The sequence below is a fragment of the Oncorhynchus kisutch genome, linkage group LG4 (assembly GCF_002021735.2).
Source record: "Oncorhynchus kisutch isolate 150728-3 linkage group LG4, Okis_V2, whole genome shotgun sequence".
NCBI classification, from domain to species: Eukaryota; Metazoa; Chordata; class Actinopteri; order Salmoniformes; family Salmonidae; genus Oncorhynchus; species Oncorhynchus kisutch.
In genome coordinates, this window is record NC_034177.2 from 1,461,306 (window position 1) to 1,483,908 (window position 22,603).

At 47.1% G+C, this 22,603-nt stretch overlaps 1 protein-coding gene across 4 annotated transcripts in view; it reads left to right on the forward strand.

The window, feature by feature from the left end:
• The window catches only part of tubgcp5 (tubulin gamma complex component 5), a 55,790-nt gene that overhangs the window by 10,903 nt on the left and 22,284 nt on the right, over positions 1-22,603 (forward strand). For all 4 annotated transcript variants that reach the window (XM_031822265.1, XM_031822266.1, XM_031822267.1 and 1 more), the window contains exons 9-17: positions 195-288; positions 670-913; positions 3,824-4,026; positions 4,525-4,640; positions 5,680-5,945; positions 11,706-11,904; positions 15,372-15,560; positions 16,839-17,021; positions 17,389-17,473. In XM_031822265.1, coding sequence (XP_031678125.1) covers positions 195-288; positions 670-913; positions 3,824-4,026; positions 4,525-4,640; positions 5,680-5,945; positions 11,706-11,904; positions 15,372-15,560; positions 16,839-17,021; positions 17,389-17,473 — 1,579 coding nt within the window. The remainder of the gene's footprint in view (positions 1-194; positions 289-669; positions 914-3,823; positions 4,027-4,524; positions 4,641-5,679; positions 5,946-11,705; positions 11,905-15,371; positions 15,561-16,838; positions 17,022-17,388; positions 17,474-22,603) is intronic.

Genomic DNA, 22,603 nt, shown 5'->3' on the forward strand with positions numbered 1-22,603 from the left:
ATGAGCTTCAGCCCCTCGCCATTTGAGTGACAGCTAGCAAGATGCACACACAGCAGAGAAAGAGGGAGCCGACGACGTAGTACTCCCGTTTTGGCTCATGAGCGCTATGGTCAGAGCTACTGGTTAAAAATGATGCAAATCTTACGGAAAGTCTCTTTTAGGGCTTCAGTTGATCCATGATTGTTTGTCCCCAGGCTGCTCTCTGGGGTGAAGAAACACTTTATATTCCAGCATCAGGATGGAAAAGTGGTGGTCAGGAATGATGTGGTGGTCACTCACCTGACTAACGTAAGACTACAGTCTAATCATTACATGTGTATATTAACAATCTGGAACAAATTGGTCTCATAAATTGGAATTCCCTGTCTAACCCCATCTCTCTCTCCTCTCTATCTGTCCTTCTTTCTCTCCTCTTTCTCGTGTCTCGGTCTCTCTCCTCTTTCTTCTCTCTCTCTCTCCTCTTTCTCCTCTCCTCTTTCTCCTCTCTCTCTCCTCTTTCTACTCTCTGTCTCTTTCTGTTTCTTTCTGTCTCTCTGTCTCTTTCTCTGCTCTCTCTCTCTCTTTCTCTGCTCTCTCTTTCTCTCTGTCTTTCTCTCCTCTCTTTCTCCTCTCTCTCTCTTTCTCCTCTCTCTCCTCTTTCTTCTCTCTCTCTGTCTCTCTCCCTGCTAGAACTGCCTACGGTCCGTGTTGGAGCACATAGCAGTCTATGGCCAGGCAGTGTTCCGGCTGCAGAGGTTTATAGACGAGGTAACGGGGTACGACACTGAGCCCTGCCCTCCAGGCTCCTACTCCTCCAAGCAGGGCACCGAGCCTCCCTTCAGGACTTACCAGGCTTTTGTCTGGGCTCTCTACAAATACTTCACCTCCTTCAAACAGGAGCTCACCACCATAGAGAGAGACCTCATAGGGAAAGGCAGGTTTACCTTTCATCGTTATACGTTGATGAGTTTCTTGTGGCTTTTGTCTGATGTATACTGTTATTACAGTTGCAAAATTCAGCTAACTTCCATGCCGTGGTCGGAGGTGACGCTGTTATAACCTCTAGATGAGACTGTGACCCTGTTATAACCTCTAGATGAGACGGTGACCCTGTTATAACCTACCTCTCTGTAGATGAGACGGTGACCCTGTTATAACCTCTAGATGAGACGGTGACCCTGTTATAACCTCTAGATGAGACGGTAACCCTGTTATAACCTACCTCTCTGTAGATGAGACGGTGACCCTGTTATAACCTCTAGATGAGACGGTAACCCTGTTATAACCTACCTCTCTGTAGATGAGACGGGGACCCTGTCATAACCTCTAGATGAGACTGTGACCCTGTCATAACCTCTGTAGAGGAGACTGTGACCCTGTTATAACCTCTAGATGAGACGGTGACCCTGTTATAACCTCTAGATGAGACGGTAACCCTGTTATAACCTACCTCTCTGTAGATGAGACGGTGACCCTGTTATAACCTCTAGATGAGACGGTAACCCTGTTATAACCTACCTCTCTGTAGATGAGACGGGGACCCTGTCATAACCTCTAGATGAGACTGTGACCCTGTCATAACCTCTGTAGAGGAGACTGTGACCCTGTTATAACCTCTGTAGATGAGACTGTGACCCTGTTATAACCTCTAGATGAGTCTGTGACCCTGTTATAACCTCTAGATGAGATGGTGACCCTGTTATAACCTACCTCTCTGTAGATGAGACGGTGACCCTGTCATAACCTCTAGATGAGACTGTGACCATGTTATAACCTCTGTAGATGAGACGGTGACCCTGTTATAACCTCTAGATGAGACGGTGACCCTGTTATAACCTCTAGATGAGACGGTGACCCTGTTATAACCTCTAGATGAGACGGTGACCCTGTTATAACCTCTAGATGAGACGGTGACCCTGTTATAACCTCTAGATGAGACGGTAACCCTGTTATAACCTACCTCTCTGTAGATGAGACGGGGACCCTGTCATAACCTCTAGATGAGACTGTGACCCTGTCATAACCACTGTAGAGGAGACTGTGACCCTGTTATAACCTCTGTAGATGAGACTGTGACCCTGTTATAACCTCTAGATGAGACTGTGACCCTGTTATAACCTCTAGATGAGACTGTGACCCTGTTATAACCTCTAGATGAGATGGTGACCCTGTTATAACCTACATCTCTGTAGATGAGCCGGTGACCCTGTTATAACCTCTAGATGAGACGGTGACCCTGTTATAACCTCTAGATGAGACGGTAACCATGTTATAACCTCTAGATGAGACGGTGACCCTGTTATAACCTCTAGATGAGCCGGTGACCCTGTTATAACCTCTAGATGAGACGGTGACCCTGTTATAACCTCTAGATGAGACGGTGACCCTGTTAAAACCTCTAGATGAGACGGTGACCCTGTTATAACCTCTGTAGATGAGACGGTGACCCTGTTATAACCTCTAGATGAGACGGTGACCCTGTTACAACCTTTGTAGATGAGACAGTGACCCTGTTATAACCTCTAGATGAGACGGTGACCCTGTTATAACCTCTAAATGAGACGGTGACCCTGTCATAACCTCTAGATGAGACGGTGACCCTGTTATAACCTCTAGATGAGACGGTGACCCTGTTATAACCTCTAGATGAGACGGTGACCCTGTTATAACCTCTAGATGAGACGGTGACCCTGTTATAACCTCTAGATGAGACGGTGACCCTGTTATAACCTCTAGATGAGACGGTGACCCTGTTATAACCTCTAGATGAGACGGTGACCCTGTTATAACCTCTAGATGAGACGGTGACCCTGTTATAACCTCTAGATGAGACGGTGACCCTGTTATAACCTCTAGATGAGACGGTAACCCTGTTATAACCTACCTCTCTGTAGATGAGACGGGGACCCTGTCATAACCTCTAGATGAGACTGTGACCCTGTCATAACCACTGTAGAGGAGACTGTGACCCTGTTATAACCTCTGTAGATGAGACTGTGACCCTGTTATAACCTCTAGATGAGACTGTGACCCTGTTATAACCTCTAGATGAGACTGTGACCCTGTTATAACCTCTAGATGAGATGGTGACCCTGTTATAACCTACATCTCTGTAGATGAGACGGTGACCCTGTTATAACCTCTAGATGAGACGGTGACCCTGTTATAACCTCTAGATGAGACGGTAACCATGTTATAACCTCTAGATGAGACGGTGACCCTGTTATAACCTCTAGATGAGCCGGTGACCCTGTTATAACCTCTAGATGAGACGGTGACCCTGTTATAACCTCTAGATGAGACGGTGACCCTGTTAAAACCTCTAGATGAGACGGTGACCCTGTTATAACCTCTGTAGATGAGACGGTGACCCTGTTATAACCTCTAGATGAGACTGTGACCCTGTTACAACCTTTGTAGATGAGACAGTGACCCTGTTATAACCTCTAGATGAGACGGTGACCCTGTTATAACCTCTAAATGAGACGGTGACCCTGTCATAACCTCTAGATGAGACGGTGACCCTGTTATAACCTCTAGATGAGACGGTGACCCTGTTATAACTTTTGTAGATGAGACAGTGACCCTGTTATAACCTCTAGATGAGACGGTGACCCTGTTATAACCTCTAGATGAGACGGTGATCCTGTTATAACCTCTAGATGAGACAGTGACCCTGTTATAACCTCTAGATGAGACGGTGACCCTGTTATAACCTCTAGATGAGACGGTGACCCTGTTATAACCTCTAGATGAGACGGTGACCCTGTTATAACCCCTAGATGAGACGGTGACCCTGTTATAACCTCTAGATGAGACGGTGACCCTGTTATAACCTCTGTAGATGAGACGGTGACCCTGGCAGGGGTGCTGGACAGACTGACCCCTCACCTGGCCCAGATCAAGGTGCTCCACAAGGTGTTCTGTACGGGTGTGGCAGAGGTCCCCCCTGAGACCCCTAACGTGGTGCGGGCCTCACACCTGCTCAACACACTGTACAAGGCTATCATAGAGTACGACAGCGTGGGAGAGGCATCCCAACAGGCCGTGAGTGTTTGTGTTTACGTGTCTGTGAGTGTGACCGTGTCTGTGAGTGTGACCGTGTCTGTGAGTGTGACCGTGTCTGTGAGTGTGACCGTGTCTGTGAGTGTGACCGTGTCTGTGAGTGTGACCGTGTCTGTGAGTGTGACCGTGTCTGTGAGTGTGACCGTGTCTGTGAGTGTGACCGTGTCTGTGAGTGTGACCGTGTCTGTGAGTGTGACCGTGTCTGTGAGTGTGACCGTGTCTGTGAGTGTGACCGTGTCCGTGAGTGTGACCGTGAGTGTGACCGTGAGTGTGACCGTGAGTGTGACCGTGACCGTGTCTGTGAGTGTGACCGTGTCTGTGAGTGTGACCGTGTCTGTGAGTGTGACCGTGTCTGTGAGTGTGTGTGTCTGTGACCGTGTCTGTGTGTGTGTTTGGTTTCGTGCATGTCTTTGAGTGAGAGTTAATCGACTCCAAACAGCCAGGTGTGTAACTGTCTAACTACCCTGACCTCTGACCTAGGTGGCTCTGTTATTCTCTCTGTGGACAGAGACAGTCAGACCATACCTAGAGATCGTGGATGAATGGATTGTTCATGGTCACCTGTTTGACCCCGCTAAAGAGTTCATCATTCAGAGGTATGGAACAAGCCTCGCTTCTGGCCATGTCATGAAAATATTTAGGCACTCAGGGTACATGGGCCGTTGATGAAGGCTCTCTTTTCATGTCCTGACAGTGTTGGGTGTCATCTGTCGTCACCCTATTCGCTATATAGTGCACTACTTTAGACCAGAGCCCTATTCCCTATATAGTGCACTACTTTAGACCAGAGCCCTATTCCCTATATAGTGCACTACTTTAGTACAGAGCCCTATTCCCTATATAGTGCACTATATACCAGAGCCCATAGGGAATAGTGCACTACTTTAGACCATAACCCATAGGGAATAGTGCACTACTTTAGACCAGAGCCCATAGGGAATAGTGCACTACTTTAGACCAGAGCCCATAGGGAATAGTGCACTACTTTAGACCAGAGCCCATAGGGAATAGTGCACTACTTTAGACCAGAGCCCATAGGGAATAGTGCACTACTTTAGACCAGAGCCCATAGGGAATAGTGCACTACTTTAGACCAGAGCCCATAGGGAATAGTGCACTTCAGGGAATAGGGTGCCATTTTAGAGACTTATTATATGTCTGTTAGTTGATCCTATTTTAACACTGAAAAGGCTTTTTCCAAAATGAGAATATCCATGTGACATGGCTATCATTGGGTTTACTTGATATCCACCTACACAAATAGCTCGCTAGAACAAAGTGTTAATAAGATAAATTCATTTAAAAAGATTAAAAGCAATACAAATAAGTTCTCCAGTAGGCATCTACTGAGGGAGCTAAGAGCTGTGTTGTCAGTCATTTATTCTGAATTAAATAAAACAACCAGGTTTTTAATGTGGTATTTATGATGTGATTTGTATATAAAAGCTCACATAGTATAATGTACAGTGTCTGTAATAGAATAAACATGGTATAAATGAATGTAGACCTTCATAAAGTGGGGAGGGTACCAAGATGGAGGCGTGTTCGCTTCAACACAGCACCCCCTATATTAGTCCTCTAGTGTGTATATATAAATGGTCCTGACCCCTACCTTGTCTGTATCTCCCAACCCAGGAACAAAGACGTACCAGTGAATCACAGAGACTTTTGGTACGCCACCTACACCTTGTACAGTATCTCCGAGACGGTGGAGAGCGAGGACAAGCTGAGTGACGCGGCCAGCGGGAGCAGCACAGGGGAGCAGGGATCGAAGTCTCAGCTCACCATGGTGTCCTTCCTCAAGCCGGTCCTCAAACAGATCATCATGGCTGGGAAGAGCATGCAGCTCCTCAAGAACCTGGACTGTAAAGAGGCAGAGCAGACCGATGGCTGCACTAGAGGTCAGTGTTGGTCTGTAGAGGCTGAGCAGACCGATGGCTCCACTAGAGGTCAGTGTTGGTCTAGAGGCTGAGCAGACCGATGGCTCCACTAGAGGTCAGTGTTGGTCTAGAGGCTGAGCAGACCGATGGCTCCACTAGAGGTCAGTGTTGGTCTGTAGAGGCTGAGCAGACCGATGGCTGCACTAGAGGTCAGTGTTGGTCTAGAGGCTGAGCAGACCGATGGCTCCACTAGAGGTCAATGTTCGTCTAGAGGCTGAGTAGACCGATAGCTCCACTAGAGGTCAGTGTTCGTCTGTAGAGGCTGAGCAGACCGATAGCTCCACTAGAGGTCAGTGTTCGTCTAGAGGCTGAGCAGACCGATGGCTCCACTAGAGGTCAGTGTTCGTCTAGAGGCTGAGCAGACCGATGGCTCCACTAGAGGTCAGTGTTGGTCTGTAGAGGCTGAGCAGACCGATGGCTGCACTAGAGGTCAGTGTTGGTCTGTAGAGGCTGAGCAGACCGATGGCTGCACTAGAGGTCAGTGTTGGTCTGTAGAGGCTGAGCAGACCGATGGCTCCACTAGAGGTCAGTGTTGGTCTGTAGAGGCTGAGCAGACCGATGGCTGCACTAGAGGTCAGTGTTGGTCTGTAGAGGCTGAGCAGACCGATAGCTCCACTAGAGGTCAGTGTTGGTCTAGAGGCTGAGCAGACCGATGGCTCCACTAAAGGTCAGTGTTGGTCTAGAGGCTGAGCAGACCGATGGCTCCACTAGAGGTCTGTGTTGGTCTGTAGAGGCTGAGCAGACCGATGGCTCCACTAGAGGTCTGTGTTGGTCTGTAGAGGCTGAGCAGACCGATGGCTGCACTAGAGGTCAGTGTTCGTCTGTAGAGGCTGAGCAGACCGATGGCTCCACTAGAGGTCAATGTTCGTCTAGAGGCTGAGTAGACCGATAGCTCCACTAGAGGTCAGTGTTCGTCTGTAGAGGCTGAGCAGACCGATAGCTCCACTAGAGGTCAGTGTTCGTCTAGAGGCTGAGCAGACCGATGGCTCCACTAGAGGTCAGTGTTCGTCTAGAGGCTGAGCAGACCGATGGCTCCACTAGAGGTCAGTGTTGGTCTGTAGAGGCTGAGCAGACCGATGGCTGCACTAGAGGTCAGTGTTGGTCTGTAGAGGCTGAGCAGACCGATGGCTGCACTAGAGGTCAGTGTTGGTCTGTAGAGGCTGAGCAGACCGATGGCTCCACTAGAGGTCAGTGTTGGTCTGTAGAGGCTGAGCAGACCGATGGCTGCACTAGAGGTCAGTGTTGGTCTGTAGAGGCTGAGCAGACCGATAGCTCCACTAGAGGTCAGTGTTGGTCTAGAGGCTGAGCAGACCGATGGCTCCACTAAAGGTCAGTGTTGGTCTAGAGGCTGAGCAGACCGATGGCTCCACTAGAGGTCTGTGTTGGTCTGTAGAGGCTGAGCAGACCGATGGCTCCACTAGAGGTCTGTGTTGGTCTGTAGAGGCTGAGCAGACCGATGGCTGCACTAGAGGTCAGTGTTCGTCTGTAGAGGCTGAGCAGACCGATAGCTCCACTAGAGGTCAGTGTTGGTCTAGAGGATGAGCAGACCGATAGCTCCACTAGAGGTCAGTGTTGGTCTAGAGGATGAGCAGACCGATAGCTCCACTAGAGGTCAGTGTTGGTCTGTAGAGGCTGAGCAGACCGATGGCTCTACTAGAGGTCTGTGTTGGTCTGTAGAGGCTGAGCAGACCGATGGCTGCACTAGAAGGCAGTGTTGGTCTGTAGAGGCTGAGCAGACCGATGGCTCCACTAGAGGTCAGTGTTGGTCTGTAGAGGCTGAGCAGACCGATGGCTCCACTAGAGGTCAGTGTTGGTCTATAGAGGCTGAGCAGACCGATAGCTCCACTAGAGGTCAGTGTTGGTCTGTAGAGGCTGAGCAGACCGATAGCTCCACTAGAGATCAGTGTTGGTCTAGAGGCTGAGCAGACCGATAGCTCCACTAGAAGTCAGTGTTGGTCTGTAGAGGCTGAGCAGACCGATAGCTCCACTAGAGGTCAGTGTTGGTCTAGAGGATGAGCAGACCGATAGCTCCACTAGAGGTCAGTGTTGGTCTGTAGAGGCTGAGCAGACCGATGGCTCCACTAGAGGTCAGTGTTCGTCTAGAGGCTGAGCAGACCGATGGCTCCACTAGAGGTCAGTGTTCGTCTAGAGGCTGAGCAGACCGATGGCTCCACTAGAGGTCAGTGTTGGTCTGTAGAGGCTGAGCAGACCGATGGCTCCACTAGAGGTCAGTGTTGGTCTGTAAAGGATGAGCAGACCGATGGCTCCACTAGAGGTCTGTAGAGGCTGAGCAGACCGATAGCTCCACTAGAGGTCAGTGTTCGTCTAGAGGCTGAGCAGACCGATGGCTCCACTAGAGGTCAGTGTTCGTCTAGAGGCTGAGCAGACCGATGGCTCCACTAGAGGTCTGTGTTGGTCTGTAGAGGCTGAGCAGACCGATGGCTCTACTAGAGGTCTGTGTTGGTCTGTAGAGGCTGAGCAGACCGATGGCTGCACTAGAGGTCAGTGTTCGTCTAGAGGCTGAGCAGACCGATGGCTCCACTAGAAGGCAGTGTTGGTCTGTAGAGGCTGAGCAGACCGATGGCTCCACTAGAGGTCAGTGTTGGTCTGTAGAGAATGAGCAGACCGATAGCTCCACTAGAGGTCAGTGTTGGTCTGTAGAGGATGAGCAGACCGATAGCTCCACTAGAGATCAGTGTTGGTCTGTAGAGGCAGAGCAGACCGATAGCTCCACTAGAGATCAGTGTTGGTCTATAGAGGCTGAGCAGACCGATGGCTCCACTAGAGGTCAGTGTTGGTCTGTAGAGGCTGAGCAGACCGATGGCTCCACTAGAGGTCAGTGTTTGTCTGTAGAGGCTGAGCAGACCGATGGCTGCACTAGAGGGCAGTGTTGGTCTAGAGGCTGAGCAGACCGATGGCTGCACTAGAGGTCAGTGTTGGTCTATTAAGGCTGAGCAGACCGATGGCTGCACTAGAGGTCAGTGTTGGTCTGTAGAGGATGAGCAGACCGATAGCTCCACTAGAGGTCAGTGTTGGTCTGTAGAGGCTGAGCAGACCGATGGCTGCACTAGAGGTCAGTGTTGGTCTGTAGAGGATGAGCAGACCGATGGCTCCACTAGAGGTCAGTGTTGGTCTATAGAGGCTGAGCAGACCGATGGCTGCACTAGAGGTCAGTGTTGGTCTGTAGTGGCTGAGCAGACCGATGGCTCCACTAGAGGTCAGTGTTCGTCTAGAGGCTGAGCAGACCGATGGCTGCACTAGAGATCAGTGTTGGTCTATAGAGGCTGAGCAGACTGATGGCTGCACTAGAGGTCAGTGTTGGTCTGTAGAGGCTGAGCAAACCGATAGCTCCACTAGAGGTCAGTGTTCGTCTGTAGAGGATGAGCAGACCGATGGCTCCACTAGAGGTCAGTGTTTGTCTGTAGAGGCTGAGCAGACCGATGGCTGCACTAGAGCTCAGTGTTGGTCTATAGAGGCTGAGCAGACCGATGGCTGCACTAGAGGTCAGTGTTGGTCTGTAGAGGATGAGCAGACCGATAGCTCCACTAGAGGTCAGTGTTGGTCTGTAGAGGCTGAGCAGACCGATGGCTCCACTAGAGGTCTGTAGCTGGTCTGTAGTTCATCTTTAGCTGTTTGGTACTTCATCTTTAGCTGATCTGTAGCTGGTCTGTAGTTCATCTTTACCTGGTGTGTAGCTGGTCTGTAATTGGTCACCTGGCTAGTGTTTCTAGTGCAGAGTGTGGTACAGAGAGATGTGTTTGAGATGGGAGACAGGGGAGTTTGAGTACTGCTTATGCCTGAAAAACAAGGTTTGTGTTTTTCAGAATATACAGTATTATGGAACCATAAAGTTGTTTCTATCATCCCTGAGCCTTGAGCTATAATCTAGCGAAGCATGGCCGTATGGTACAAAACACCTGCTTTCTGCTTGGGTTCCTAATGTTCTGTGTTTTAGATACTTACTGCTTGGATTCCTAATGTTCTGTGTTTTAGATACATACTGCTTGGATTCCTAATGTTCTCTGTGTTTTAGATGCTTACTGCTTGGATTCCTAATGTTCTGTGTTTTAGATACTTACTGCTTGGATTCCTAATGTTCTGTGTTTTAGATGCTTACTGCTTGGATTCCTAATGTTCTGTGTTTTAGATGCTTACTGCTTGGATTCCTAATGTTCTGTGTTTTAGATACTTACTGCTTGGATTCCTAATGTTCTCTGTGTTTTAGATGCTTACTGCTTGGATTCCTAATGTTCTCTGTATGTTTTAGATGCTTACTGCTTGGATTCCTAATGTTCTCTGTATGTTTTAGATGCTTACTGCTTGGATTCCTAATGTTCTGTGTGTTTTAGATGCTTACTGCTTGGATTCCTAATGTTCTCTGTGTTTTAGATGCTTACTGCTTGGATTCCTAATGTTCTCTGTGTTTTAGATGCTTACTGCTTGGATTCCTAATGTTCTCTGTATGTTTTAGATGCTTACTGCTTGGATTCCTAATGTTCTCTGTATGTTTTAGATGCTTACTGCTTGGATTCCTAATGTTCTCTGTATGTTTTAGATGCTTACTGCTTGGATTCCTAATGTTCTCTGTATGTTTTAGATGCTTACTGCTTGGATTCCTAATGTTCTCTGTATGTTTTAGATGCTTACTGCTTGGATTCCTAATGTTCTCTGTGTTTTAGATGCTTACTGCTTGGATTCCTAATCTTCTCTGTATGTTTTAGATGCTTACTGCTTGGATTCCTAATCTTCTCTGTATGTTTTAGATGCTTACTGCTTGGATTCCTAATGTTCTCTGTATGTTTTAGATGCTTACTGCTTGGATTCCTAATGTTCTGTGTGTTTTAGATGCTTACTGCTTGGATTCCTAATGTTCTCTGTATGTTTTAGATGCTTACTGCTTGGATTCCTAATGTTCTCTGTGTTTTAGATGCTTACTGCTTGGATTCCTAATCTTCTCTGTATGTTTTAGATGCTTACTGCTTGGATTCCTAATGTTCTCTGTATGTTTTAGATGCTTACTGCTTGGATTCCTAATGTTCTCTGTATGTTTTAGATGCTTACTGCTTGGATTCCTAATGTTCTCTGTATGTTTTAGATGCTTACTGCTTGGATTCCTAATGTTCTCTGTATGTTTTAGATGCTTACTGCTTGGATTCCTAATGTTCTCTGTATGTTTTAGATGCTTACTGCTTGGATTCCTAATGTTCTCTGTGTTTTAGATGCTTACTGCTTGGATTCCTAATGTTCTCTGTATGTTTTAGATGCTTACTGCTTGGATTCCTAATGTTCTCTGTATGTTTTAGATGCTTACTGCTTGGATTCCTAATGTTCTGTGTATGTTTTAGATGCTTACTGCTTGGATTCCTAATGTTCTCTGTATGTTTTAGATGCTTACTGCTTGGATTCCTAATGTTCTCTGTGTTTTAGATACTTACTGCTTGGATTCCTAATGTTCTCTGTATGTTTTAGATGCTTACTGCTTGGATTCCTAATGTTCTCTGTATGTTTTAGATGCTTACTGCTTGGATTCCTAATGTTCTGTGTATGTTTTAGATACTTACTGCTTGGATTCCTAATGTTCTCTGTATGTTTTAGATGCTTACTGCTTGGATTCCTAATGTTCTCTGTATGTTTTAGATGCTTACTGCTTGGATTCCTAATGTTCTGTGTATGTTTTAGATGCTTACTGCTTGGATTCCTAATGTTCTCTGTATGTTTTAGATGCAGAAAGGAAGAGCTTGTACACTCTTTTTCTGGAGTCTGTTCAGTCCCGCCTCCGTTGCCGGGACGACTCCCCCGTGGATACGGTCACCGAGCAACAGGCCACTAAGCAGAGCCTGATCAAGATGCAGTCGATTGTAGCTCAGCATCTACAGATGGATGACATACATGACCCTCTACTGGCCATCAACTTCGCCAGGTGAGTGGAGGAGAGTATACTTGGAGCGGGGTAGGGACCGAGGCGGCGTGGGGTAGGGACGAAACATTTCCAAGATGGCGTAGCAGTGGGGATGTCTGTTTTGATTGTCTTGTCCCGTCCCTTGTATACATCGTTTTTCTTCGTATATATTTTTTTGTCTCATTTTCCATCTACGGACTGAACATACTCTCCTGCAACCCGCCTCACGCAATGTGGTATGGATCTGCTATTTTTACACTTTTGAACCGGAACCCCCTTCAGGAGCTAGCCAATAACTAGATAGTAGTTAGCCTGGAGCTAGCCTCAAACTAGGCCCATCTCCCAGCTAGCCGAAGAGATTCCTTCAAGAAATCCTTGTGCTTCAATTACCTCTTTTGCCAATTGGCCTGGAACCTCAGCCCCGCCGATTCATCACAACTGGTCTACCGAGGTAACCGTCCGAGGGGTTTTCTGTCCTGAAGCAAGCGCCCTTATGTTCCACCCCCCACACATGCAGTGACGGCACCTGGCTTAAATGGTGCCTCTCGAGACAAAACCTCTCTCATCGTCACTCAATGCCAAGGTTTACCTCCACTGTATTCACATCCTACCATACCTTTGTCTGTACGTTGTCTTGAATTTATTATTCCCCCGCCCAGAAACCTGCTCCTTTTACTCCCTGTTCCAAACGTACTAGACAACCAGTTCTTATAGCCTTTAGCTGTACCCTCATCCTACTCCTCTGTTCCAAACGCACTAGGCGACCAGTTATTATAGCCTTTAGCTGTACCCTCATCCTACTCCTCTGTTCCAAACGCACTAGGCGACCAGTTATTATAGCCTTTAGCCGTACCCTCATCCTACTCCTCCTCTCTTCCTAACGTACTAGACGACCAGTTCTTATAGCCTTTAGCTGTACCCTCATCCTACTCTGTTCCAAAATCACTAGACGACCAGTTCTTATAGCCTTTAGCCGTACCCTCATCCTACTCCTTCTCTGTTCCAAACGTACTAGACGACCAGTTGTTATAGCCTTTAGCCGTACCCTTATCCTACTCCTCCTCTGGTGATGTAGAGGTGAATCAGGCCCTTCAGTTCCTAGCTCCACTCCCATTCCCCAGGCGCTCTCATTTGTTGACTTCTGTAACCGTAAAAGCATTGGTTTCATGCATGTTAACATTAGAAGCCTCCTCCCTAAGTTTGTTTTATTCACTGCTTTAGCACACTCTGCCAACCCAGATGTTCTAGCCGTATCTGAATCCTGACTTAGGAAGGCCACCAAAAATCCTGAATTGTCCATCCCTAAATATAACATTTTATGACAAGATAGAACTACCAAAGTTCTATCTTTGGTTTATAGACCCCCTTCAGCCCCGGTTACAGAGTTGCAATCTATTGCAGAGATAGCCAGCAGAGTTCTGTCTTACTATCCAGCTCTGTACCCAAACAATTCGATCTTCTACTTTTAGAAACAAGTCTCTCGCCGTTGCCGCTTGTTTATAGACCCCCTTCAGCCCCCAGTTGTGCCCTGGACACCATATGTGAACTGATTGCCCCCCATCTATCTTCAGAGTTCGTTCTGTTAGGTGACCTAAACTGGGACATGCTTAACACCCCGGCCGTCCTTCAATCTAAGCTGGATGCCCTCAAACTCACACAAATCATCAAGGAACCTACCGGGTACAACCCTAAATCTGTAACCATGGGCACCCTCTTAGATATCATCCTGACCAACCTGCCATCAATACACCTGTGCTGTCTTCAACCAGGATTTCAGCGATCATTGCCTGAGTGCACACTGGGTCCGCGGTCATACGACCACCCCTCGTCACTGTCAAATGCTCCCTAAAACACTTCAGCGAGCAGGCCTTTCTAATCGACCTGGCCCGGGTATCCTGGAAGGATATTGACCTCATTCCGTCAGTGGAGGATGCTGGTTATTCTTTAAAAGTGCCTTCCTCACCACCTTAAATAAGCATGCCCCGTTCAATTTTTTTTAAACTATGAACAGATATAGCCCTTGGTTCACTCCAGACCCGACTGCCCTTGACCAGCACAAAAACATCCTGTGGCGTTCTGCATTAGCATCGAATAGCCCCCACGATATGCAACTTTTCAGGGAAGTCAGGAACCAATATACACAGGCAGTTAGGAAAGTTAAGGCTAGCTTTTTCAAACAGAAATTTGCTTCCTGTTGCACTTATTCAAAAATGTTTTGGGACACTGTAATGTCCATGGAGAATACGAGCACCTCCTTCCAGCTGCCCACTGCATTGTGGCTAGGAAACACTGTCACTACCAATAAATCTACGAAAATCGATAATTTCAATAAGCATTTTTCCGCAGCTGGCCATGCTTTCCATCTGGCTACCCCTACCCTGGCCATCATCTCAGCACCCCCTGCAGCCACTTCAACACTCTACTCAGCAAACTGGATGTAGTCTATCACAGTGCCATCCGTTTTGTCACCAAAGCCCCATAATCTACCCACCACTACGACGTGTACACGCTCGTTGGCTGGCCCTCACTACATATCGGTCGCCAACCCCACTGGCTCCAGGTCATCTGTAAGTCTTTGCTAGGTAAAGCTCCGCCTTATCTCAGCTCACTGGTCACCATAGCAACAACCACCCGTAGCACATGCTCTAGCAGGTATATCTCACTGGTCATCCCCAAATCCAACACCACCTTTGGCCAACTTTCCTTCCAGTTCTTTGCTGCCAATGACTGGAACGAATTGCAAAAATCACTGAAGCTGAAGACTCATATCTCTCTAACTTTAAGCATCAGCTGTCAGAGCTGCTTACCGATCACTGTACCTGTACACAGCCCATCTGTAAATAGCCCATCCAACAACCTCATCCCCATATTATTACTTACCCTCTTGGTCTTTTGCACCCCAGTATCTCTTCTTGCACATTCATCATCTGCACATCTATCACTCCAGTATTAATGCTACATTGTAATTATTTTTGCCTCTATGGCCTATTTATTGGCTACCCCCCCCTCCCTTTCTACATTCTACACTCTACATAAATAGAAATAAATAGAAAAATCTTTTTCTATTGTGTTACTGACTGTACGCTTGTTTATTTGTGTAACTCTGTATTGCTGTCTGTTCACACTGCTTTTCTTTATCTTGGCCAGGTCACAGTTGTAAATGAGAACTTGTTCTCAACTAGCCTACCTGGGGGCGGCAGGGTAGCCTAGTGGTTAGAGTGTTGGAAATCTGTGTTACAAATCTGTCGTTCTGCCCCTGAACAGGCAGTTAACCCATTGTTCCTAGGCCGCCATTGAAAATAAGAATTGGTTCTTAACTGACTTGCCTAGTAAAATAAAGGTGAAATAAAATACAAATTGTTCAGAAGACCAATTAGTGGAAAAACTATAATTGAATTAAAATATCTTGATTATGTTAAGTTTTAGCTTGTTTGGTGGCTCCAGAAAGAGTAACCCAGCTCTGGTAACTCCTAATCCCCCCCCACCAGGCTGTACCTGGAGCAGAGTGACTTCCACGAGAGGTTCTCAGGCGGTGACGTGATCGTGGACCGTTCGTCTGAGTCGGTGACGTGTCAGACATTTGAGCTGACGCTGCGCTCCTGCCTCTACCCACACATCCAGAAGAGATACATTGAGTGCTGTGGCAACCTCATGACCACCCTGAAGAAGGACTACAGGTAAACTCAATACATCTGTCAGTCAGTACTCTGTCTCATGTCTCTAGTCCTCCAGGTGTCTGTCAGTCAGTACTCTGTCTCTAGTCCTCCAGGTGTCTGTCAGTCAGTACTCTGTCTCATGTCTCTAGTCCTCCAGGTGTCTGTCAGTCAGTACTCTGTCTCTAGTCCTCCAGGTGTCTGTCAGTCAGTACTCTGTCTCATGTCTCTAGTCTTCCAGGTGTCTGTCAGTCAGTACTCTGTCTCATGTCTCTAGTCCTCCAGGTGTCTGTCAGTCAGTACTCTGTCTCATGTCTCTAGTCCTCCAGGGCCAGGTGTTCATTCTTCCCTTGTACTTCATTCATCAATTAAGGTGATTGAAACATACCAGGTACCGTATCATTGAGTGGGTATAGGCTTCATCCCAAATGACACGCTGTTTCCTATATCAGGGCTGCCCAACTCTCTTCCTGGAGAACTACTGTCCTGTAGGTTTTCAGTCCAACCCTCTTCCTGGAGATCTACTGTCCTGTAGGTTTTCAGTCCAACCCTCTTCCTGGAGATCTACTGTCCTGTAGGTTTTCAGTCCAACCCTCTTCCTGGAGATCTACCGTCCTGTAGGTTTACAGTCCAACCCTCTTCCTGGAGATCTACTGTCCTGTAGGTTCTCAGTCCAACCCTTTTCCTGGAGGTCTACTATCTTGTAGGTTTTCAGTCCAACCCTCTTCCTGGAGATTTACCGTCCTGTAGGTTTTCAGTCCAATCCTAACTTAACACACATGATTCTACTAATTAGCTGCTCAACAAGACCTTAACTAGCTGAATCAGATATGCTAAATTAGGATTGGGCTGATAACCTACAGGACAGTAGATCTCCAGGAAGAGGGTTGGGCTGCCCTATAAAGTGCACCACAGCCCTAATGGCCCTGGTCAAAGTAGTGCTGAGGTCCCCCAGTATGACTTCTACAGCTGTTATAGGCCCTATACTCACCTTAACCTTTAACCCCCAGACTGCTGAGGTCCCCCAGTATGACTTCTACAGCTGTTATAGGCCCTATACTCACCCTAACCTTTAACCCCCAGACTGCTGAGGTCCCCCAGTATGACTTCTACAGCTGTTATAGGCCCTATACTCACCTTAGCCTTTAACCCCCAGACTGCTGAGGTCCCCCGGTATGACTTCTACAGCTGTTATAGGCCCTATACTCACCCTAACCTTTAACCCCCAGACTGCTGAGGTTCCCCAGTATGACTTCTACAGCTGTTATAGGCCCTATACCCACCCTAATCTTTAACCCCCAGACTGCTGGAGTACCTTCAGGCCATGAGGAACTACTTCCTGTTGGAGGCAGGAGACACCATGTATGACTTCTATACAGCCATCTTTGATAAGGTCCTGGAGAAGGAGAGCTGGCAGCAACTGGCGTTCCTCAACGTTCAACTGCAGGAAGCCGTGGGACAGCGGTGTCCAGAGGACAGCAGCAGGTACTGCAACACAACCTCCTCACACTGACTGGGCTCTCATTGGTTACACCCCACACTGACTGGGCTGTCATTGGTTACACCCCACACTGGCTGGGCTCTCATTGGTTACACCCCACACTGACTGGGCTCTCATTGGTTACACCCCACACTGACTGGGCTCTCATTGGTTACACCCCACACTGACTGGGCTCTCATTGGTTAGCCTTTGCTCTGTTTTTGAGAGATTTCAGTGAGTTGATAGGCTAACTGATCACACAGGATGTAATATCAACAACAGTGATAGGCTAATAGTTGTGATGTTTTTCCCATTTTGATGGCATTGAATTTATTGTCACAATAAAGTAAAAGAAAAATGTCTGTTTTCCAGGTTGTCCATCTTCCTGGAGACGATAGACCCAGTCAGAAAGAAACAGCCGATTAATAATCTGGATGGTTTGACCCTCAGTTACAAGGTGAGTCTCCTACCAACCTTATCCACATGATACCAGGTTGGCTGTGGTAGAAACAGACTTAATAATCTGGATGGTTTGACCCTCAGTTACAAGGTGAGTCTCCTACCAACCTTATCCACATGATACCAGGTTGGCTGTGGTAGAAACAGACTTAATAATCTGGATGGTTTGACCCTCAGTTACAAGGTGAGTCTCCTACCAACCTTATCCACATGATACCAGGTTGGCTGTGGTAGAAACAGACTTAATAATCTGGATGGTTTGACCCTCAGTTACAAGGTGAGTCTCCTACCAACCTTATCCACAATACTGATAACATTTTCGCTGCAGATCCGACTTTTCGGATTAAAGGTCCAGAAGCTTCTTCGCATGTGTTCTGTGTTTCTTTACCTCTACTTTAAACGTTTCTGTGGTGTCCTTCCCTACATGTTTCTGTGGTGTCCTTCACGTTTCTATGGTGTCCTTCCCTTCACGTTTCTGTGGTGTCCTTCCCTTCACGTTTCTGTGGTGTCCTTCCCTACACGTTTCTGTGGTGTCCTTCCCTTCACGTTTCTGTGGTGTCCTTCCCTTCACGTTTCTGTGGTGTCCTTCCCTACACGTTTCTGTGGTGTCCTTCCCTTCATGTTTCTGTGGTGTTCTTCACGTTTCTGTGGTGTCCTTCCCTACATGTTTCTGTGGTGTTCTTCACGTTTCTGTGGTGTTCTTCACGTTTCTGTGGTGTCCTTCCCTTCACGTTTCTGTGGTGTTCTTCACGTTTCTGTGGTGTTCTTCACGTTTCTGTGGTGTCCTTCCCTTCACGTTTCTGTGGTGTCCTTCCCTACACGTTTCTGTGGTGTCCTTCCCTACACGTTTCTGTGGTGTCATTCTCTTCACGTTTCTGTGGTGTTCTTCACGTTTCTGTGGTGTCCTTCCCTACACGTTTCTGTGGTGTCCTTCCCTTCACGTTTCTGTGGTGTTCTTCCCTTCACGTTTCTGTGGTGTCCTTCCCTACACGTTTCTGTGGTGTCCTTCCCTACATGTTTCTGTGGTGTCCTTCCCTACACGTTTCTGTGGTGTCCTTCCCTACACGTTTCTGTGGTGTCCTTCCCTACACGTTTCTGTGGTGTCCTTCCCTACATGTTTCTGTGGTGTCCTTCCCTTCACGTTTCTGTGGTGTTCTTCACGTTTCTGTGGTGTTCTTCACGTTTCTGTGGTGTCCTCCCCTTCACGTTTCTGTGGTGTTTCCCTACACGTTTCTGTGGTGTCCTTCCCTTCACGTTTCTGTGGTGTCCTTCCCTACACGTTTCTGTGGTGTCCTTCCCTTCACGTTTCTGTGGTGTTCTTCACTACACGTTTCTGTGGTGTCCTTCACGTTTCTGTGGTGTCCTTCCCTACACGTTTCTGTGGTGTCCTTCCCTTCACGTTTCTGTGGTGTTCTTCACATTTCTGTGGTGTCCTTCCCTTCACGTTTCTGTGGTGTTCTTCACGTTTCTGTGGTGTTCTTCACGTTTCTGTGGTGTCCTTCCCTTCACGTTTCTGTGGTGTCCTTCCCTACACGTTTCTGTGGTGTCCTTCCCTACACGTTTCTGTGGTGTCCTTCCCTTCACGTTTCTGTGGTGTCCTTCCCTACACGTTTCTGTGGTGTCCTTCCCTTCACGTTTCTGTGGTGTCCTTCCCTTCACGTTTCTGTGGTGTCCTTCCCTACACGTTTCTGTGGTGTCCTTCCCTTCATGTTTCTGTGGTGTTCTTCACGTTTCTGTGGTGTCCTTCCCTACATGTTTCTGTGGTGTTCTTCACGTTTCTGTGGTGTTCTTCACGTTTCTGTGGTGTCCTTCCCTTCACGTTTCTGTGGTGTTCTTCACGTTTCTGTGGTGTTCTTCACGTTTCTGTGGTGTCCTTCCCTTCACGTTTCTGTGGTGTCCTTCCCTACACGTTTCTGTGGTGTCCTTCCCTACACGTTTCTGTGGTGTCATTCTCTTCACGTTTCTGTGGTGTTCTTCACGTTTCTGTGGTGTCCTTCCCTACACGTTTCTGTGGTGTCCTTCCCTTCACGTTTCTGTGGTGTTCTTCCCTTCACGTTTCTGTGGTGTCCTTCCCTACACGTTTCTGTGGTGTCCTTCCCTACATGTTTCTGTGGTGTCCTTCCCTACACGTTTCTGTGGTGTCCTTCCCTACACGTTTCTGTGGTGTCCTTCCCTACACGTTTCTGTGGTGTCCTTCCCTACATGTTTCTGTGGTGTCCTTCCCTTCACGTTTCTGTGGTGTTCTTCACGTTTCTGTGGTGTTCTTCACGTTTCTGTGGTGTCCTCCCCTTCACGTTTCTGTGGTGTTTCCCTACACGTTTCTGTGGTGTCCTTCCCTTCACGTTTCTGTGGTGTCCTTCCCTACACGTTTCTGTGGTGTCCTTCCCTTCACGTTTCTGTGGTGTTCTTCACTACATGTTTCTGTGGTGTCCTTCACGTTTCTGTGGTGTCCTTCCCTACACGTTTCTGTGGTGTCCTTCCCTTCACGTTTCTGTGGTGTTCTTCACATTTCTGTGGTGTCCTTCCCTTCACGTTTCTGTGGTGTCCTTCCCTTCACGTTTCTGTGGTGTCCTTCACATTTCTGTGGTGTCCTTCCCTTCACGTTTCTGTGGTGTCCTTCCCTACACGTTTCTGTGGTGTCCTTCCCTACACGTTTCTGTGGTGTCCTTCCCTACACGTTTCTGTGGTGTCCTTCCCTACACGTTTCTGTGGTGTTCTTCACGTTTCTGTGGTGTCCTTCACATTTCTGTGGTGTCCTTCCCTTCACGTTTCTGTGGTGTCCTTCCCTTCACGTTTCTGTGGTGTCCTTCCCTACACGTTTCTGTGGTGTCCTTCCCTACACGTTTCTGTGGTGTACTTCCCTACACTTTTCTGTGGTGTCCTTCCCTACACGTTTCTGTGGTGTTCTTCACGTTTCTGTGGTGTCCTTCCCTACACGTTTCTGTGGTGTCCTTCCCTTCACATTTCTGTGGTGTCCTTCCCTTCACGTTTCTGTGGTGTCCTTCCCTTCACGTTTCTGTGGTGTCCTTCCCTACACGTTTCTGTGGTGTCCATCCCTACACGTTTCTGTGGTGTCCTTCCCTACACGTTTCTGTGGTGTCCTTCCCTACACGTTTCTGTGGTGTCCTTCCCTACACGTTTCTGTGGTGTCCTTCCCTACACGTTTCTGTGGTGTCCTTCCCTTCACGTTTCTGTGGTGTCCTTCCCTTCACGTTTCTGTGGTGTCCTTCCCTACACGTTTCTGTGGTGTCATTTGTGAAAGTTTTTCCGGGTTACGTTTTTTTCTAGTTTTTTTGACGGGGTATTTTCTTTAAACAGCGTTGTTGATTAAGGGCTTGTAAGTAAGCATTAAGGTTTGTTGTGTTTGGCGCATGTGACAAATAACATTAGATTTGAACTATGTAAAAATTGCATACATAAAGCCAACAAATAAAAAACATTTCAGCCTGCAGGTAGAAAATATCCTGATAAAAATAAATGTCCTTTAAATCACATTGGCTACACATGGCCTGTCTGCAACCAACTTGAAACATTGTATCTACTATTAACCTTGGTCAAACCTGAAGCTTGTGGAAGTGAAGTTGCAACATTGTATCAAATATTCTGGGCCCTCAGAGCTTCCTGCTCCAGTGAGATCAGGACAGACACAGCTGTAGACTATTTGATCAAGGGATAAGAAGCAGTGGTTGACTTGAGCAGGAGTTCAGCGGAGTAAATGCATCTCAAATTCTCCTGTTCCTCTTATTTATCGAATATTAGCTTTTTGTGGAGCTCCTGAACCTACTGAGTACTGAAACCTATTTCAGTCCAAGCCCAGCACTGATGAGAAGTAATTAGGTAGTCCTATTTTATGACATTTCCACTGGATCAGAGACATCTTTCCCTTTTCATGCTGAGTGGTTATCGGAAAGGGAGAGAACTGGAATGATATTTTGAAATACATTGAGGAACTATTGTAATTCTCAGTGGATGTGAAAACAGACGTTGTTTTCTTGATGTTTGAGGTGAAAACTTCACTTTGAGAAGCTCCACAGGTTATTGGTGGGGCGTTAAGCCAATCAGAAATACTATCAGATCGTCAAATGGGCACATTTTATATGCCTACCTGGCCTACATTTCCCTACTTCTCTGCCTGCGTGTCCTTACTCAACAGTGATAGGAGCGCTCCAAACAAAAGACAACGACTAAACTGACAAAACTCAGAAATGGAATGAAATAAACCAGAACTTGTTTCTCATAAGTGTATCATAGGTTGTACACTCTGCAAACCATGTGTCCACTCCAGACAATGAGAACAGGAAGACTGGAATAATAATATTGAAAGTGCTAAAATACATTACCATTGTAGATGTTTTTTAAATGATATGAATGAACGGTAAATGTCATACAGGTGATATAAGTAATTGGGAATTAATATACACTAACGATAAAACACAAACAATTCACACAGTGAAGTTATGAAACATTGTGTACAAATTGGCCGGGGAGAGGAAGTGTATTGTGCATCTGGTCGCGTGGTCAATCTGACGTCTCCATTGGCCGTGCAGCGTTCATGGTGATACGGCCTCAGCAGAAGGGATTTGATACTTCCTGCACTTTGCTGAGCATTGCAGAGCTGTTGTCAAGGAAGTGAGTTAGTGTTTTCTACAGGATGTAACGCCCCCAACAACCGTCCACCAATCACATCAATGCGGAGCTTTACAGCGCCATCCGCATTGTTACAATATTTGGGGGGGGGGGGGGGGGCATGGCGATGCGGGACGGAGCTCGAGTCTAGGCCTCCATAATGGATTAGTTCACTGAGATGGGCGCAAACATACACTACCGTTCAACAGTTTGGGGTCACTTAGAAATGTCCTTGTTTTTGAAAGAAAAGCTTTTTTTTTGTCCATTTAAAATAACATCAAATTGATCAGAAATACAGTGTAGACATTGTTAATGTTGTTAATGACTGGAAACGGCAGATTTTGAATGGAATACCTACACAGGAGTACAGAAGCCCATTATCAGCGACCATCACTCCTGTGTTCCAGTGGCACGTTGTGTTAGCTAATCCAAGTTTATCATTTTAAAAGGCTAATTGATCATTAGAAAACACTTTTGCAATTATGTTAGGAGAGCTGAAAAC